The sequence below is a fragment of the Panthera tigris genome, chromosome D2 (genome assembly GCF_018350195.1).
Source record: "Panthera tigris isolate Pti1 chromosome D2, P.tigris_Pti1_mat1.1, whole genome shotgun sequence".
Classification (NCBI taxonomy): Eukaryota; Metazoa; Chordata; class Mammalia; order Carnivora; family Felidae; genus Panthera; species Panthera tigris.
This window is the reverse complement of record NC_056670.1, coordinates 86,777,008-86,796,316: the sequence shown is the minus strand read 5'-3', so window position 1 is coordinate 86,796,316 and position 19,309 is coordinate 86,777,008. Positions and strand designations below refer to the sequence as shown.

The following is a 19,309-nucleotide window of genomic DNA, read 5'->3' as shown; positions in this document are numbered from 1 at the left end:
CTACAAAAACAGGCACAGCCCTCTGCACTGGAGAAGGGCAGGGAGCACTCTACACTGGGCAGGGACAGGGAGCACTCTGCACAGGGGAAGGGCAGGAAGCACTCTCCACTGGAGAAGGGCAGGGGAGTGCTCTTAACCGGGGAAGGGCAGGGAGCACTCTGTACTGTGGCAGGGGAGGGAGCACTCTGCACTCTGCAGGGGAGCACTCCACACTGGGGAAGGGCAGGGAGCACTCCACACTGGGGAAGGACTGGGAGCACTCCACACTGGGGAAGGACAGGGAGCACTCCTTACTGGTGAAGGGACGGGGAGCATTCTGCACTGGGGAAGGGACAGGGAGCACTCTGCACTGGGGAAGGGATGGGGAGCATTCCGCACTGGGAAAGGGATGGGGAGCATTCCGCACTGGGGAAGGGATGGGGAGCATTCCGCACTGGGGAAGGGATGGGGAACAGTCTGTACTGGGGAAGGGATGGGGAGCATTCCGCACTGGGGATGGGACGGGGAGCAGTCCACACTGGGGAAGGGACAGGGAGCAGTCCGCACTGGGGTAGGGCAGCACAGATGGAGGAGCCCTGCATCCTTCCTCTAAGTCCCAACCTACTCGGGCTGCTCAGCTGACATCCTTACTCTGCTCCCCATATATCTTCCAGGTCTCCTGTCCCATACTCAGACCCCCACACCACTGCCTGCCTGCTCATTTCTCTCCCTCCTGACCCCAGGGATGCCCTCCTGCTGCACATCTTCCCCCAACCCCCAGGCCCCAAGGATATCCAGTGTGAGTGGGATGGGAGGGGAGGGCGGGACAGGTATGGTCAGGGTGAGGTCACGGTGAATGTGGTCAGAGAGGGTTGAGTGGGGAGGATGCGATCAGGAATGAAGATGTGAGGGTTATGGTGGGAAGGGTGTGGTCGGGGTGTGGTCGTGGCGGGTGTGGTCAGAAGAAGGTGTGAGGGTGGGGTGCAGTGTGGTCATGGAGGGAGGGTGTGGTCAGAGGAAGGTGTGAGGGTGGGGGTAGGGAGGGTGTGGTTGAAAAGGGCTGGGTCCTTCCTGGAGTACTGGGGACTCTGGCACAAGGGAACACCGGAACACCACTGCAGATGTGAGGAGGGGTGGCAAGGAGCTGGTTCACTGGCTACCCCACCCCGGTGCGTGCAGAAGTGAGGAAGTCGGACACACTCGGCCCGCATCCGACCAGGGTGAAGCGGGAGGAAACACAACCCGGGCTGTGATGGGGCCTGAGTAATGCTTCTGAGATGAATTAATGGGTGAATGAGGAACTTCCAAGGGAGTTTAATGACATCTCTCTTAGAAATGAAGATAATGAAAGACCCCGGGGCCTGGGTTCTCTCCCCACTCTGGTCTCGCTGACGTCCCATGGCCAGCACACTGTCATCAGGTCCTAGGGCATGCCGCTTCTTCTGTCTCAGCAGGAGCTTGGGGGCCCAGGCTGCAAGGAACCCCACCTGTGTTGAAGGAGAGAGATGCACGTTGGGCCCCCTGGAAACCCCTCAGAGCCCCCACGGTCTCTGGGCCCTGCTGTGTCACTGCACCCTGAAGCCAGAACATCAGACAAGAACAGGACGGGATGAGCTGGGGCCACCCTCCCACCCTTTCTGCTCAGGCCCCCTGCAGCCGACTGAGACAAGGTGCTAGAAGGACCCTGTGGGCAGCCACAAAAAGAAACCCAAATAAAACTCCAGGACCCTCCCTGGACTCCACGTCCACCCACAAGAAGATTCCAGTCTAAGGAGCAACTTTGAAGGGACAGCTGAATCCCCTAATGTCTAAGCCTGGACACAGGAGTGAGGGTCACGGACTCGTGGAGAGGTGGCTCTCAGGGTCTTTAAATGTAGGCGCTGGCCAGAGCAGAGCCCTGGGCGTAAGAGTACAGCAGGAACAGCAGCGCAGGCGCCAAGGCGCAGAGGTGCACACCGGCGGGGTTCAGGGGCGCGTCCTCCTCCTCAGGGCCCTGTTCCGGTTCCCCAGCGTCATCATACTCCTCCTCCAGGGCCAGGTTCAGGGACACTCTGGGCCCCTCATCTTTCTCCCCCATGGGAACAACTCCGATGTCCTCATAAACACCCTCTGAGGGCAGACTCCCCAACATTCTGGAACCTGCAAAGGGCATGCCACAGCTTCTAGGATAGGCACTCTCACAGTCTGGGCCCACCCGCTGCTGGACCCGTGGGGTGTCTCACGCGTGCCCACCCAGAGCCACGTCCCAGATAGCCGGGCAGTTAGCCCTACTACGCAGATGACATGGGGAATCGGGATACCCCTGGGGCCCTGTCCTCACACCCAGGCACCCCTCAGAAGCGGAGCAAGGCCCAGGGTCCCCTGACCCCAACTACTCCTGGGCCCATGAGTGTCACTGAGAAGTTGCCATGCAGCAGGGTTCCAGGTGGGACCTGGCAGAAAGGGCCTGTGATGGGCTGGGGTCTCCAAGTATGCCCCCAACCTCCCTCCCCCACAGTCCTGTGTCACCCGCCCCGGCCACACCCACCTACCCTGGCAGACTCTCCTTCCACGGAACCACTGAACCCCCAGGACCAGGGAGACGATGACCAGGAGGGTGGCCAGGACAAGACAAAAGGTCATGGGCAGGTTCCCGGCCTTGAGGGCAGTTGGAGGGGTGAGGGGGGCGCCTGTGAGGACAGTGAGAGGTGGGGTCTCCCCTGTGTGTCTGTGCTGCCTGGGGTATTGTGACCTTGGGCCTGGGCCACCTGAACCTTTCAGGGAGGGGGAGGGCACCCAAAGGAGATGGCCCTAGTGCTCCTCCCCCAGAGATGGCCCAGAGGTCACAAGGCTGAGGTCACAGGGCCAGGGTCAGGAGGGAGGGGGGAGGCCACAGTGTTCCAGGGTCAAATGCCCCCAGTGGGTAAAAGAAAGAACCCAGAGGAAGGAAAAAGGCATTGAAATCCAAGAGGCACAGAGAACTCCCTTCAGACATAACTTGAATCGATCTTCTGCACAACATATCATAGTGAAACTGGCAAAATACAAGGATAAAGAGAAAATTCTGAAAGCAGCAAGGGATAAACGTGCCCTCACATATAAAGGGAGACCTATAAGACTCGTGACTGATCTCTCCTTTGAAACTTGGCAGGCCAGAAAGGCTTGGCACGATATCTACAGTGTGCTAAACAGAAAAAATATGCAGCCGAGAATCCTTTATCCAGCAAGTCTGTCATTTAGAATAGAAGGAGAGATAAAGGTCTTCCCAAACAAACAAAAACTGAAGGAATTTGTCACCACGAAACCAGCCCTACAAGAGATCCTAAGGGGGATCCTGTGAGACAAAGTACCAGAGACATCACTACAAGCATAAAACATACAGACATCACAATGACTCTAAACCCATATCTTTCTATAATAACACTGAATGTAAATGGATTAAATGCGCCAACCAAAAGACATAGGGTATCAGAATGGATAAAAAAACAAGACCCATCTATTTGCTGTCTACAAGAGACTCATTTTAGATCTGAGGACACCTTTAGATTAAGAGTGAGGGGATGGAGAACTATTTATCATGCTACTGGAAGCCAAAAGAAAGCTGGAGTAGCCATACTTATATCAGACAAACTAGACTTTAAATTAAAGGCTGTAACAAGAGATGAAGAAGGGCATTATATAATAATTACAGGGTCTATCCATCAGGAAGAGGTAACAATTATAAATGTCTATGCACCGAATACCGGAGCCCCCAAATATATAAAACAATTACTCACAAACATAAGCGACCTTATTGATAAGAATGTGGTCATTGCAGGGGACTTTAACACTCCACTTACAGAAATGGATAGATCATCTAGACACACGGTCAATAAAGAAACAAGGGCCCTGAATGACACCTTGGATCAGATGGACTTGACAGATATATTTAGAACTCTGCATCCCAAAGCAACAGAATATACTTTCTTCTCGAGTGCACATGGAACATTCTCCAAGATAGATCATATACTGGGTCACAAAACAGCCCTTCATAAGTATACAAGAATTGAAATTATACCATGCATACTTTCAGACCACAATGCCATGAAGCTTGAAATCAACCACAGGAAAAAGTCTGGAAAACCTCCAAAAGCATGGAGGTTAAAGAACACCCTACTAAAAGAATGAGTGGGTCAACCAGGCAATTAGAGAAGAAATTTAAAAATATATGGAAACAAACGAAAATGAAAATACAACAATCCAAACGCTTTGGGACGCAGCGAAGGCAGTCCTGAGAGGAAAATACATTGCAATCCAGGCCTATCTCAAGAAACAAGAAAAATCCCAAATACAAAATCTAACAGCACACCTAAAGGAAATAGAAGCAGAACAGCAAAGGCAGCCTAAACCCAGCAGAAGAAGAGAAATAATAAAGATCAGAGCAGAAATAAACAATATAGAATCTAAAAAAACTGTAGAGCAGATCAATGAAACCAAGAGTTGTTTTTTTGAAAAAATAAACAAAATTGACAAACCTCTAGCCAGGCTTCTCAAAAAGAAAAGGGAGATGACCCAAATAGATAAAATCATGAATGAAAATGGAATTATTACGACCAATCCCTCAGAGATACAAACAATTATCAGGGAATACTATGAAAAATTCTATGCCAACAAATTGGACAACCTGGAAGAAATGGACAAATTCCTAAACACCCACACTCTTCCAAAACTCAATCAGGAGGAAATAGAAAGCTTGAACAGACCCATAACCAGGGAAGAAATTGAATCAGTTATCAAAAATCTCCCAACAAATAAGACTCCAGGACCAGATGGCTTCCCAGGGGAGTTCTACCAGACGTTTAAAGCAGAGATAATACCTATCCTTCTCAAGCTATTCCAAGAAATAGAAAGGGAAGGAAAACTTCCAGACTCATTCTATGAAGCCAGTATTACTTTGATTCCTAAACCAGACAGACACCCAGTAAAAAAAGAGAACCACAGGCCAATATCCCTGATGAATATGGATGCAAAAATTCTCAATAAGATACTAGCAAATCGAATTCAACAGCATATAAAAAGAATTATTCACCACGATCAAGTGGGATTCATTCCTGGGATGCAGGGCTGGTTCAACATTCGCAAATCAATCAACGTGATACATCACATTAATAAAAGAAAAGATAAGAACCATATGATCCTGTCAATCGATGCAGAAAAGGCCTTTGACAAAATTCAGCACCCTTTCTTAATAAAAACCCTTGAGAAAGTCGGGATAGAAGGAACATACTTAAACATCATAAAAGCCATTTATGAAAAGCCCACAGCTAACATCATCCTCAATGGGGAAAAACTGAGAGCTTTTTCCCTGAGATCAGGAACACGACAGGGATGCCCACTCTCACCGCTGTTGTTTAACATAGTGCTGGAAGTTCTAGCATCAGCAATCAGACAACAAAAGGAAATCAAAGGCATCAAAATTGGCAAAGATGAAGTCAAGCTTTCACTTTTTGCAGATGACATGATACTATACATGGAAAATCCGATAGACTCCACCAAAACTCTGCTAGAACTGATACATGAATTCAGCAAAGTTGCAGGATACAAAATCAATGTACAGAAATCAGTTGCATTCTTATACAGTAATAATGAAGCAACAGAAAGACAAATAAAGAAACTGATCCCATTCACAAGTGCACCAAGAAGCATAAAATACCTAGGAATAAATCTAACCAAAGATGTAAAAGATCTGTATGCTGAAAACTATAGAAAGCTTATGAAGGTAATTGAAGAAGATATAAAGAAATGGAAAGACATTCCCTGCTCATGGATTGGAAGAATAAATATTGTCAAAATGTCAATACTACCCAAAGCTATCTACACATTCAATGCAATCCCAATCAAAATTGCACCAGCATTCTTCTCGAAACTAGAACAAGCAATCCTAAAATTCATATGGAACCACAAAAGGCCCCGAATAGCCAAAGTAACTTTGAAGAAGAAGACCAAAGCAGGAGGCATCACAATCCCGGACTTTAGCCTCTACTACAAAGCTGTCATCATCAAGACAGCATGGTATTGGCACAAAAACAGACACATAGACCAATGGAATAGAATAGAAACCCCAGAACTAGACCCACAAACATATGGCCAACTAATCTTTGACAAAGCAGGAAAGAACATCCAATGGAAAAAAGACAGTCTCTTTAACAAATGGTGCTGGGAGAACTGGACAGCAGCATGCAGAAGGTTGAAACTAGACCACTTTCTGACACCATTCACAAAAATAAACTCAAAATGGATAAAGGACCTGAATGTGAGACAGGAAACCATCAAAACCCTAGAGGAGAAAGCAGGAAAAGACCTCTCTGGCCTCAGCCGTAGCAATCTCTTACTCGACACATCCCCAAAGGCAAGGGAATTAAAAGCAAAAATGAATTACTGGGACCTTATGAAGATAAAAATCTTCTGCACAGCAAAGGAAACAACCAACAAAACTAAAAGGCAACCAACGGAATGGGAAAAGATATTTGCAAATGACATATCGGACAAAGGGCTAGTATCCAAAATCTATAAAGAGCTCACCAAACTCCACACCCGAAAAACAAATAACCCAGTGAAGAAATGGGCAGAAAACATGAATAGACACTTCTCTGAAGAAGACATCCGGGTGGCCAACAGGCACATGAAAAGATGCTCAACGTCGCTCCTCATCAGGGAAATACAAATCAAAACCACACTCAGAGATCACCTCACGCCAGTCAGAGCGGCCAAAATGAACAAATCAGGAGACTATAGATGCTGGAGAGGATGTGGAGAAACGGGAACCCTCTTGCACTGTTGGTGGGAATGCAAATTGGTGCAGCCACTCTGGAAAACAGTGTGGAGGTTCCTCAGAAAATTAAAAATAGACCTACCCTATGACCCAGCAGTAGCACTGCTAGGAATTTACCCAAGGGATACAGGAGTACTGATGCATAGGGGCACTTGTACCCCAATGTTTATAGCAGCACTCTCAACAATAGCCAAATTATGGAAAGAGCCTAAATGTCCATCAACTGATGAATGGATAAAGAAATTGTGGTTTATATACACAATGGAGTACTACGTGGCAATGAGAAAGAACGAAATATGGCCCTTTGTAGCAACGTGGATGGAACTGGAGAGTGTGATGCTAAGTGAAATAGGCCATACAGAGAAAGACAGATACCATATGTTTTCACTCTTATGTGGATCCTGAGAAACTTAACAGCAACCCATGGGGGAGGGGAAGGAAAAAAAAAAAAGAGGTTAGGGTGGGAGAGAGCCAAAGCATAACAGACTCTTAAAAACTGAGAACAAACTGAGGGTTGATGGGGGGTGGGAGGGAGGGGAGGGTGGGTGATGGGTATTGAGGAGGGCACCTTTTGGGATGAGCACTGGGTGTTGTATGGAAACCAATTTGACACTAAATTTCATATATTGAAAAAAAAAAAAAAAAAGAAAGACCCCAGAGAAGTGGCTGGGCCTGCTGTCCTTCCCCATGGTTCTCTGCCCAGGCTAGCACAAGAGGACAGAGTGGGCGGTCCTGACCCTCCTGACCCTGGCCTGATCAGCCTAAAGAGTGGCTGGCTGCGGCCCTGGCACGCACCGGAGACTGCCCCTCTGTGCAGAGCCCACTGCAGGACCCCTCTGGGTCGGGGCCAGACAAGAGGGCGTGACCTGAGCCCTGAGGGAGAGCACACCTACCTGATGTCCATCCCAGTGCTGTTGGCCGAACCGTGGTCCCCCTGTCACCTGCAGGAGAAATGGGAGGGACTCCCAGGAAGAGAGGCAGCCGCAGCCCTGGGCAGCCCAGACACTCCACCCACACCCTCAGGAAGTGTCCCAGCCCCACTCAGCCTGAGCCCAGCATGGCATGGGACAGCCGCAGAGGCAGCCGGAGGGACCCAGCACAGGGACGGCCTCAGGGCCATGTTCTGGGTGGGGAGACCCCCTCCCCAGCCCCAGGCAAATCCTCCCACCCACCTGTGCCCCCTCCCCTCCCCACTCACGGGAGCAGTGCACGCCCGCGTCCTCCTTGTGCCCGCAGTCTCCGAGTCCCCACGGCTCTGCGGGGCAGTTCCACAGAGACGCCTCGCTGCCCCGGCACCCCACCTCGTCCAGCCACACGGGCCCTGAGCCTGGGCCAAAGGCGGCCCCGGCAAGGGCACCCACAGCTGGGCCACAGCCCAGCTGGCGGCATACCACCTCCGCGTCTGCCAGGTCCCAGGAATCGTCACACACGGTGCCCCAGGAGCCAGCGTGCCAGAGCTCCACGCGGCCCGAGCAGCTGTCCTTGCCTCCACGCACACGCAGCATGCCCTCCCCTGGAAGAGGGGGCTGTGGTCACTGCAGGGCAGGACCGAGGTGAAGAGTGCACAGGGAGGCGGACAGAAGGGTACCTGGGCAGCTGTGGGCGGATGAGCAGTTGGTCTCCCCAGAATCCTGTGTCATTTTCTCTGACAATCCTATGGGATTAAACAGCGACCATCCCTCTGTAAACGCCCTGAAAGCTTCAGAATGAAGTGTGTGGAACCTGAGTGAACTCTAGGCCCTAAGTCACGGATCAATGGCAGCCTTGCAGGTGACTTGTCAAAAACCGCCAGAGACCCACCTGCACAGGTGACCCAAGCTTCCTCTCCATGGGCACAGGAGCGTGGGTGCCATGGTGCCGAGGGGCATTGCCACAGTGTGGAGTTTCTCAGCTTGCGACACTCGATGTTGTCCAGCCAGGAGGTGCCCAAGCCAGTGTGGACAGGCCTGTTCTCTAGCCAGCCCTGCTCCCCACAGCCCAGCTGCTTGCAGATGATGGACAAGGAGATGTCTTTCAGGGCATTACTGCACACGGCACCCCACGTCCCATTGTAGAACACATCAAGCCACCCAGCACACTGGTGGGTGCCACCTCGCAGCCTCAGGGCCACTGACCCTGGAAGACAAAAGCAGTCAGGCCAGGAGAAATCTCCAAAGGATGACGCCAAAATGAGAGGGTCCCAGCACTAAAATCAATGCTGCTCAGGGGCATCGAACCCAGTGAGCCCCTAGCAAGAACCTTAAATCAGTCATGTGTCCCCGTGGCAACCTCCCACCCCAAGGATGCAGGTATCGGTTAATCTCAGGCGATCATTTAACTGCCAGCTGTAACATCTTAGCAGTTGTCACCTGATTGTCCAGAAATCCACCCTTGGAAATCATTCAAAAAAGAATAATCTTTTGCACAAGATGATCAATTTAGCAGTGATTATAAAAAGTTTTTTTTAAAAACAGCAAAACTAAAAGGCAACTGACAGATGGGAGAAGATATTTGCAAATGACATATCAGATAAAGGGTTAGTATCCAAAATTTATAAAGAATTTATCAAACTCAACACCCAAAAAACAAATAATCCAGTGAAGAAATGGGCAAAAGACATGAATAGACACTTCTCCAAAGAAGACATCCAGATGGCCAACTGACACATGAAAAAATGTTCAACATCACTCGTCATCAGGGAAATACAAATTAAAACCGCAATGAGATACCACCTCACAGCTGTCAGAATGACTAACAACTCAGGCAACAACACATGTTGGCGAGGATGCGGACAAAGAGGATCTCTTTTGCATTGCTGGTGGCAATGCAAGCTGGTGCAGCCACTCTGGAAAACAGTATGGAGGTTCCTCAAAAAACTAAAAATAGAACTACGCTACCACCCAGCAATTGCACTACTAGGCATTTATCCACGGGATACAGGTGTGCTGTTTGAAGGGACACATGCACCCCCATGTTTATAGCAGTGCTATCAACAATAGCCAAAGTATGGAAAGAGCCCAAATGTCCATCAATGGATGAACAGATGAAGAAGATGTGGTTTAGCGGTGCCTGGGTGGCTCAGTCGTTTAAGCGTCCAACTTCAGCTCAGGTCATGATCTCACGGTTCGTGGGTTCGAGCCCCGCGTCGGGCTCTGTGCTGACAGCTCAGAGACTGGAGCCTGTTTCAGATTCTGTGTCTCCCTCTCTCTCTGCCCCTCCCCTGTTCACACTCTGTCTCTGTCTCAAAAATAAATAAACATTAAAATAAAAAAGAAGGTGTGGTATATATATACAATAGAGTATTCCTTGACAATCAAAAAGAATGAAATCTTGCCATTTGCAACTACGTGTGTGGAACTGGAGGGTATTATGCTAAGTGAAATTAGTCAGAGAAAGACAAAAATCATACGACTTCACTCATATGAGGACTTTAAGAGACAAAACCGATGAACGTAAGGGAAGGGAAACAAGAATAATATAAAAACAGGGAGGGGGACAAAACGTAAGAGACTCATAAATATGGAGAACAAACTGAGGGTTACGGGAGGGGTTGTGGGAGGGGGATGGGCTACATGGGTAAGGGGCACTAAGGAATCTGCTCCGGAAATCATTGTTGCACTCTATGCTAACTAACTGGATGCAAATTTTTAAAAATAAAAAATTAAAATAAAAGCAAAAAAAAAAGTAACGAGTGCAGAGTTCCATGTTTGGAGACAGCAGCAGCTCCGGCTGGTCAGGGCCCAAGCCCTCAAGCAGAGTAATCTCCACAACAGTGTGACGAAGCAATGAGACTATAATATCACCAATAATAAAGGATTTGATAGCCCTTTAAAATTATGTTTTGAATGTCTGATACATCAAAAATACCTCCACAGGATAAATGGAGACAGTAAGATATGAATTGCATGTGACAGAGTCATAACCAATTAAAATTTAAATAACCTTTAAAAAACAAAAACACTTGAAGGAAGTACATCCATGACAGATTACCAACATGTCCACAAAGGTCTCCTGCCTGTACCCACAGCCCTAGAAAGGAGTCTGTGTCCCCACCCCCCTGACTCTGGGCTGCCCTGGGACTTCAGCCAACTGACCACACGGGGTAAGAGCAACCCTCGCTCCTTCCAGGCCTGGGCTTCCCATGCGCCTCGTCTGCTTCTGCTCTCGATTTGGGAACACTGCTTCCATGTTGAATTGTGACAGAAACAGAGCGTTCCCCCACCCCTGCCCGCAGCCAGTCCCCAGCAGCAGAGTCCTATCAGTCGGCAGGTGACCAGCAGCCTGAGGGAGCCCATGAGACAAGGCGGAGGAGAACTGCAGGCACAATGGCCACTTGGAATGTACATCCGAGCACGTAGGACCGGTGTAGACGCTAAGCCAATCAGTGATGTGCACGGTACCTGGAAACTCTCCCAGAATTCACGAGAAAGAGCAGACTCCCCAAAAGATAATGAATAAAAAGGATGGAGAAGAGGTAAAATGATGAGCCCAAGTGTTACTTTAAAAGAAACAGGACGATTGAAATGAACGCAATCATCTGAGACACAGTTGAGGGAACGGCTGAAATCACTGAGAAGAAACCACACCTGAATGCTCACCCCCGCCCTGGAGGGGAGCCTGAAGACGTCCCGGGGAGGCTGCCCTGTACACACCCCTCCCAGGCTCCCCAGTGACCGCAGAACCCTGTCCCTCAAGAATGGTCACACCCAGACAAGACCAACGTAAGGAACCTCAGATATGCACAAGCTGAAAAGCAAAGACCCTCCAAACACCACCTTTCCTGCAGCTCACGGAAACACGGGCCAGGAGCTGGGGGGAGAACCCTCCCGCACAAATGTGAGACGAGCCTGTGAGCAGCGGGGAGAGAGACCTGGCTGTGCCCCGCCCCGGCCCGCAGCAACGTGGCAGCAAGAGGACGGTGCAGTACACGGTGGGGGCCCCATTCGGGAAGGGGTCAGTAGGGTCTGCGGAAGGCCCACGGAAGCCCCGCGGAAGTCCCGTGGAAGGCCACGGAAGGCCCACGGAAGCCCGTGGAAGCCCACAGAAGGCCTGGGCGCACAAAGACAGTGCACCGCTCGATACCCAGCCGCCCCGAGAAGACGCCCAACTACCGACCTGAGCAGACGACGCCGGCGTCCTCCTTGTGCCCGCAGTCCCGCGGGCCCCGGCCCCCCGACGGGCACCTCCACAGCGCAGACTCGTGGCCCCTGCAGCCCAGCTCGGCCATCCAGATGCGCCCCGCCCCCGCACCGAAGGGCGCGGCGCCCAGGGCGCGGAGGGCGCGGCCGCAGCCCAGCTGCCGGCAGACCACCTGGGCGTCCCGCAGGTCCCAGCCGTCGTCACACACGGTGCTCCAGTCGCCCCCGTGCAACACCTCCACGCGCCCCGCGCAGCGGTGCGGCCCCGCGACCAGTCGCACACGCCGGCTCCCTGCGGAGACACCGCGTCAGGGCGGCGGGCCCAGGGGCCGAGGGGCGGGCACCCCGGGCCTCACTCACCCGAACACACGACGCCCGCGTCCCGCGTGGCCCCCGCGGGCACCAGCGGGGACGCGGACACGTTGCACTGGGTCAGGCGGGTCTCAGTGCCCAGACAGCGCGCGCGGCTCAGCCCCACGGGGAGCGCCCCGCGCCCAGGCGCCGGCGCGTCGTACGCCCGGTCGGCCTGTCCGCACCCGAGCTGCCTGCACACCACGCGGGCGCCACGCAGGTCCCACGCGTCGTCCAGGACGCGGCCCCACACCCCGTTCAGGGAGACCTCCACGCGGCCATCGCAGCGGCTCTGTCCGTCCCTCAGCCTCAGGGCGTGGGGGAGACCTGGGGAGACCGGCGGGCGAGACAGGGTGTCGGGGGAGGGGCCCTGAGCCTGCAAAGGGGAGAGGACCACCCCTCCCCGCAGGACCCCTCCCACTCCCAGCCTCCAGCACCCACCTGAGCAGACGGCGGTGGCTGCGTTTCCCGGGGCACAGACCCGGGCCCCCAGGGTAGTTACTGGGCAATTCCATAAGTAGGGCTCTGTCCCCACACAGTGAAACACATCAGGCCAGATGGGAGCGTCCCCGACCCCAAAGTGGCCTCCTCGGGGTGTGGCCACCGCGCTGCCACAGTTGAGCTGGTGGCAGAGGACGGTGGCATCCGCTAAGTCCCAGTGGGCAGCACAGAGGGGTGCCCAGGCCCCCTGCACCTGGAGCTCCACGCGTCCCTCACAGCTGCTGCTGCCGTTAACCAGCTGGAACTCTAAAGAGGGGGCTAGGGGTCAGCGCCTCCCTCACCCGCAGACCCAGCTTGGGGCAGTTTCTTCCGGTTGCACCCAGTGTGGTGACCACAGAGCCAGGCCCTTGCCTCACCAGCCCCCTACCCACCTCAGCCCCCCGCATCCAGATCATGCCTCTCTGCAGATGGGCCTACAGTCTGTGGTATAGCCTTAGTGGGGAACACAGTCCTCTCTTCCCTCCCCCCTGTCCCCCAGAAGCAACACTTCCTAGCCAAGGACACGCACGCCCCCAACTGGCCAGAGGGGCCTTCATGAGCTTAGCTTAGAGCCCCCAGGCGGAGTCATTGAGGGAGGCTGGCAGGGAAGGAGGCAAGGCTGAGCCTCAGATCCCACCCTCCCAGCCTCACCTGAGCACCTGAGCCCGGCGTCCTGGTGGTGCCCACACTGGCGCCCGGGCCCCCGAGGGCAGTGGAACAGCAGAGACTCATTGCCTGCACAACGGAAGGCCTCTGTCCACACGAGCCCAGAGCCCTGGCCGAAGTGGGCCCCCCCAGGAGTGGACACAGCAGAACCACACTGCAGCTCCCGGCACACCACATGGGCCGTCGCCCGGTCCAGGTCAGCATCACAGACAGTGCCCCAGGTCAGGCCGCGCCTCACTTCCAGACGCCCAGCACAGGGGTGCTCACCGCCCTCCAGCCGGGCTTCCATGTGTCCTGGGGGAGACACAAACTCTCAGTTAGGGATAAGTGTTCTCAGGTGAGCAGTTCAGCCACCTCCCTGGACCACAGGAGACTCTGGCCAGGGTAGACCATCCGGGACCAGGCAGTGGGTCTGCAAGTCCTGGGCAGAAACTGATAGCCAGAGACCCATACACCCTGCACCCAGAACAGAGAAGGGGTCCCTGGTCACTTCCCTGAGGTCAGAGGTCAGAGTCACCTCCTACAGGTGCCCACATGTGTGACATAGCCTCTGCCTGCCCAAGGCAGTGGCATCAAGGTCCTGTATAGTCTTGGAGGCCAGGTCAAGGCACCTCTCTGGCCACAGAACGCTGCCTTCTTAGGGGCACCAAGGAGGCTGGCCTCTCCGTCTCACGTTAGCCTGCCCTAATTCCCAGAACATGGCCAGAATCTGAGGGTCAATTCGCTTGCCCCTTTGAGACAGGACTGGGAGGGGGTGACCACCAGCCACCTTGACTCCTACTGGACACACGATAATCAGAGCACAGATGCTGCAGGACAGTCAGGACCCCACCCCCACCCCCACCCCCACCCCCAGACCCAGGTTTCTGAGCCAGCACACCTCTGCTGGGACATAGGCGCAGACCTGAGCCCACCACACACCCACCGGTGAACCATCCACCAGCACTTCCTGTGCCCTCTCCTCTAGGCCTCTGTCTGCAACAACCCTGAGCTAGAGAGCATCGGATCTTCCCAGCACAGTGCCTTCCTCCCTGCCTTCCCTCGCCTACCCAGCCCGCTCTTAGTCCCTCTGGAACAGCAGGCTGCACAGGCATCAAGAGGGGGACACACTGTGAGATGTGAGGACAGAGCGTCCCCCAAGGGTCTGCACCGCCCCCCCCCCCAAGAGCCTGGCTGTGCCCGGTGGGCCTCACCTGAGCAGACCACCTCGGCATCGTGCTGGAAGTCACAGCCCCTGCGCAGGCGGTTGTTGAGTCTACAGTTCCGGATGGTCAGCTCGGTGCCCCGGCACGTCATATACTTCCCAACGACGCCCACATCCTGGCGGGGAGCCTGAAGTGCAGGCCCACACCCCAGCTCCCGGCAGAACACCGTGGCCTCCTCTTCATGGAGGCCACAGAGGCGATCCACCCCGTTCGCATTCCTGATCTCGGGGAGTCCGGAGCAGGGGCTGCGGCCCTTTACCAGCCGGATCTCCCGAAAAGTGCCATCTGAGAAGCACAGGCCCACATTACCGAAGGCGCCGACTCCGCGGGCCCCGTGGTCCTTTGGAGCCCATCACCTGCCCCAGCGACCAGACGTTGCCATCTGGGCAAGCAGCCCCTACCTGGGCCTCCGCCCTGGGCCTGGGTTATAGCCTGAGACCAACCCTGCTCCTTCAAGAAGGTCATCGCTGGCTGAGAGAGCCCTTTCTGGGTGGGAGGTCACAGAGGACCCCTCACTCAGAGGGATCTATGCCTGGTTTAACATTCTGCCATCATTGTCTTGAAAATCTTGTTGTTGAACGAGGATCCCTGCATTTTCCCGTCATCCTGGGCCCATAAACCATGTCATGGGTCAGCTTCAGAGACAGGATGTTGTAAGGGGGCCTCAGGAGCTCCCTGTCACATAAGTGCCCAGAGACAGCAGAAGACCCTCACGACAGACCTCACAGGGAAAGCATTTGCCTCCTGGTCACTTTTGAAATCATGTTTAGATACCTAATGTTAAATACCTATGGTGGGGGGTGGGGGTGGGGTAGGGACAGGGGTGTCAGGCCCTCAGGCATCTAGAAGACAAGGTGTCTCTGACCTCCCCCCGTCTGTTTCTGCGTCTCCACGTTCCCGCATTGCTGTTTTACTTATTTGTTCACTGTTTCTCCCGGGACAGTACAGGCTCCATGCAGCAGGACTTTTGTCTGGTTTATTCACAGCTGCATATGGCCAAGCACCTAGAATAGAGCCTTGCGAATAAGCATCTGTTGGGTGAAAGACGAAGGGCCTCTTACAGGAGTGACCGAGTCATGAGAGACTGGAACCATGACAGGTCAGCATGGTCCAGTGCCCTGGGAGGAGCCCCCCACCTCCGCCACAGAGCCACCAGACCCTCTCTCCACCCCTCCCCCAGGCCCGCCCACCTCCTCCTCCTCCCAGTCCTCCCCCAGACCCGCCAGCTTCCTCCCCCTCCCCCTCCCCTTCCCCCCAGACCCGCCAGCTTCCTCCCCCTCCCCCTCCCCCTCCCCCCAGACCCGCCAGCTTCCTCCCCCTCCCCCTCCCCTTCCCCCCAGACCCGCCAGCTTCCTCCCCCTCCCCCTCCCCTTCCCCCCAGACCCGCCAGCTTCCTCCCCCTCCCCCTCCCCCTCCCCCCAGACCCGCCAGCTTCCTCCCCCTCCCCCTCCCCTTCCCCCCAGACCCGCCAGCTTCCTCCCCCTCCCCCTCCCCTTCCCCCCAGACCCGCCAGCTTCCTCCCCCTCCCCCTCCCCTTCCCCCCAGACCCGCCAGCTTCCTCCCCCTCCCCCTCCCCCTCCCCCCCAGGCCTACACACCTCCTCCTCCTCCCCTCCTCCCCCAGACCCGGCTCCTCCTCCCCCTGCACTAGACCCTCTCTCCCCCTCTCCACCAAGCCCTCCTCCCCCTCCTCCCCCAGACTCACCCTCCTCCTCCTCTCCCCCCTCCTGTTCAGACTTACTCGCACACAGAGCGACCACCACCCACTCATGGGGACACTCGGTCTGTGTCCAGGCCCCGAGGCTGCACTCCCAGAAGGAGGGCTCGTCACCACTGCAGGACACGTTGTGGAGCCAGGGCCGCACCATCTCCCCGGGCAGTGGGACGTACTTGGGGGCTCCCACAGCATGTCCACAGCCCAGCTGCCTGCAGACCACGGATGCCTCTGCCAACGTCCACTCCTGGTTGCACACATGTCCCCACTGCCCATCGTGTAGGACTAGCACCACTCCATCGCAGGGACTGTGTCGGTACGCCAGCCTCAGGTCTCTTGGTCCACCTACGGAAGAACAGGCCAGCCTCAGAGGGGCCCGGAACCAGTTCGCGGGGTGGAGGGTGAGCCAGCGCCCGCTGGGAGGTAGGAAGACTCCTGCGTTTGCCTGGGGCCACTTCCAAGGCCTTGCTGCGAGGCCTCAGCACAAAGCCAGGTCCCCCTACCCCCACCCCCAATACTCACAGTCCAGAAAGGTGATGGGGTGGAGTCACATGGAAACCCTCCTACTGCCCCCACGCAGCCCTGCATCCTCACCTCCACAGACCCCCTTCCCTCCCTCCAGGACCACGGCCTCTGCTCCCCTCCCGAGCCCTCTGAGGCGCCCACGATGTGGGTGACCCCCACCCTCTTGGCAAGGAAGTGCCCTTGTGTTCCGCTGCCTGGAAGCGGGGTGGCTCTGCCGGGCCACCCCTCCCCACCCCCAATCTTTTCTCCAGTGCAGTAGAGGCACTGGGGCCCCTGACTCTCTGTTTCCTGCCTCACCGGCCGGCCACCTGCCCTTCCAGTTACAACCTCTAGGCCGGCTTCCTCAGGTCTCAGGGTCTCAGCAGCTCCCTGGACCTGAACTTGGACCAACAGGACCCCCCCACCAGGGCCACGGATGCACTTCCTCAACCATGCCCCTTCTAGGCCCTGCGCCCTGGTTCTCTCTGCACAGCCTCTCCCCATCACAGCCCCTTGGTCCTCACAATCCCATCCACAGCTGGTGCAGAAGAAACACAACAGCAGCCATGAAGAAGTCTTGCACACAGTCCCAGCCTGGGCCACCCCAGACCACCTCCAGTGCCCACCCTGAACCCATGTGAGGAGGGGACAGAGCGCAGGCTCCCACATATAGGTCCAGAGAAAGGCATGCCCCTCTCACTGCCCCTCTCACCGCCCCGTGATGGTCGTCATTCACCGCTGGCAACCTCCCCCACAGCTTCCTCACACCCTGCCGGCCTGTTCTTCTGCAGACGTAAACGTGCACACATATCTGCATCTTTAACACAAAACGGGATCCCCTCCAGCGTTCCCACACCGCTCCCGCCAGACAGCATCACTGCCCACAGATTCCTGCCACCAGCACCCGGGATGCCCCTACTGTCCAGCCCTGAGTTCACCCCCTTGCTGGACTCTGGATCGGCCTGCCCAACAGAGTGTTCTTCCATCAGCTTCCAGAGCACTGGACACCGACTGCTACCCTCTCCTGTCTCTCTGCCCCACTCACATGCGTGCACATACTCGCACACACATGCACACTCTCACACTCTCTGACACTATCACACACGCATGCACGCACTCACACATGTGCATGCTCTCATATACTCTCTGACACACTATCACACATATGCATGCATGCACTCACTCACTCTGACACTCACACACACATGCTATCACACACTCTCTGACACTATCACTATCACCCACATGCACGCTCTCACACACTCCCTACCACACACACACACACACACACACACACACACGCTCTCACACCCTCTCTGACACATACTATCACACACTCACCCAGAGGCTCCGCGTTACTGTATGCAGTACCCCCAGGGGTCATTCTGTCACGTCCAGCCTCTCTGTGCTGTTCCACCTGACAGAACCCCTCTCTACAGGCTCCTGCCCATGATTCTGCCTCTTGTCTTCTAGACCCGGCAGCCCTCACACCCCTGGGCCCCCTCCCCAGGTTGTTGCCACTCCCTGGAACAGTGAGTGAGCTGGGGATCACCCTCAATGCCAGGTGCAGCCAGCTTTCACACTCCCCCACCAGCACCCCAGCCCCAGGGACAGGGGTGGAACAGCCCCTCTGCTGGACCTATCAGCACCTCATGTCCATCGGGGTCACTGGGACCAGACGCTAGCCATGCCCCCTCATTCCATCCAGGCTCTGACCCAGCTCCACACCCTGGGTTCACCCTGGAGTTAGACTCAGTCAGTGTTGGAACAAGAGTCTCTGGGGGTACACAGCTTTGGAGCCCACGTGCCCTCCTGCCCTCCTGTGGACGACCCATCCACGTCCAGGCTGAGCAAGAGCCAGAAAGACATCTGGTCACAGCAGGAGATCCCCATACCCCAGGGTCTCAGCTTCTACAGAACCACCGCCTCCAGAAGCCTCCATAGATGAAGGAAGGAGAAACTTACCAACAGGGACTGCCCTGAGAGTGAGGAGAAGGGTCCCCAGTCCCAAGGCCCAGAGAGCTGCCTTCATGGCACCGTGACCCCCAGGGCTCAACCAGTTCCTGCTGTTCAACTAGGACAAGAGCAGAGATTTCAGTCCAGAGTGAAATATGCAGAAATAGTAGTCACCAGTGGCATCCAGGAACCAGTGGAGACAGCAAGGGCCTTTCCAGAGCATATCAGGGGCCTCAGAAGCCCTGAGCACATGAGCAAGGGCCCCAGGCTGAGGGTTTCCTCTCACACTGATAACTGCTGACAGACCAGGTTCACTCAGACCCAAAATCAAGCAGGTAGTCCAATCTGCCCACAACCGCAGCCGCAAAGCCCTGTGTGCCTCTGCCTTCCACCCAAGCCCAGTGGCTCTGGCTCCCCACCACAGACAGTGACACAATGACAACCAACTTCTGGGGACCAGCAAGGACTGAGTGGGAGCCCCACAGCACCAGGAGAATGAGACAGGCCAGGATACCCTCACAAAGCCCCTAAAAACTGAACTGTCATTG

The 19,309-nt window shown here is 55.0% G+C and overlaps 1 protein-coding gene across 2 annotated transcripts; it reads right to left on the bottom strand.

Moving 5' to 3' along the window:
• Window positions 1-1,275: 1,275 nt before the first annotated feature.
• LOC102954813 (scavenger receptor cysteine-rich domain-containing protein SCART1-like) lies at window positions 1,276-19,034 on the bottom strand. 2 transcript variants are annotated; one of them, XM_042960920.1, is made up of 14 exons: window positions 18,771-19,034; window positions 16,329-16,646; window positions 14,577-14,873; window positions 13,369-13,677; window positions 12,679-12,984; window positions 12,247-12,564; window positions 11,864-12,178; window positions 8,570-8,884; window positions 8,358-8,423; window positions 7,968-8,282; window positions 7,663-7,710; window positions 2,511-2,648; window positions 1,936-2,118; window positions 1,276-1,466 (listed from the first exon to the last, which is right to left on the bottom strand). In XM_042960920.1, exons 1-14 carry the CDS (start codon window positions 18,835-18,837, stop codon window positions 1,396-1,398), a joined length of 3,066 nt encoding a protein of 1,021 aa, XP_042816854.1. In that variant the 5' UTR covers window positions 18,838-19,034; the 3' UTR covers window positions 1,276-1,395. The 2 variants fall into 2 exon arrangements, with proteins under 2 accessions (XP_042816854.1, XP_042816855.1); XM_042960921.1 differs by lacking the exon at window positions 1,276-1,466 and having other exon boundaries at window positions 1,989-2,118; window positions 2,507-2,648.
• Between the last annotated feature and the right edge of the window lie 275 nt (window positions 19,035-19,309).

Coding starts and splice junctions, on each gene's coding strand:
- LOC102954813 (XM_042960920.1), bottom strand. CDS start 18,837: ATGAAGGCAGCTCTCTGGGCCTTGGGACTGGGGACCCTTCTCCTCACT. Junction 8,885..11,863: donor CGCCGGCGTCGTCTGCTCAG/GTCGGTAGTTGG, acceptor TTTGTCTTCCAG/GGTCAGTGGCCCTGAGGCTG. Junction 8,424..8,569: donor AGCTTGGGTCACCTGTGCAG/GTGGGTCTCTGG, acceptor TTAATCCCATAG/GATTGTCAGAGAAAATGACA.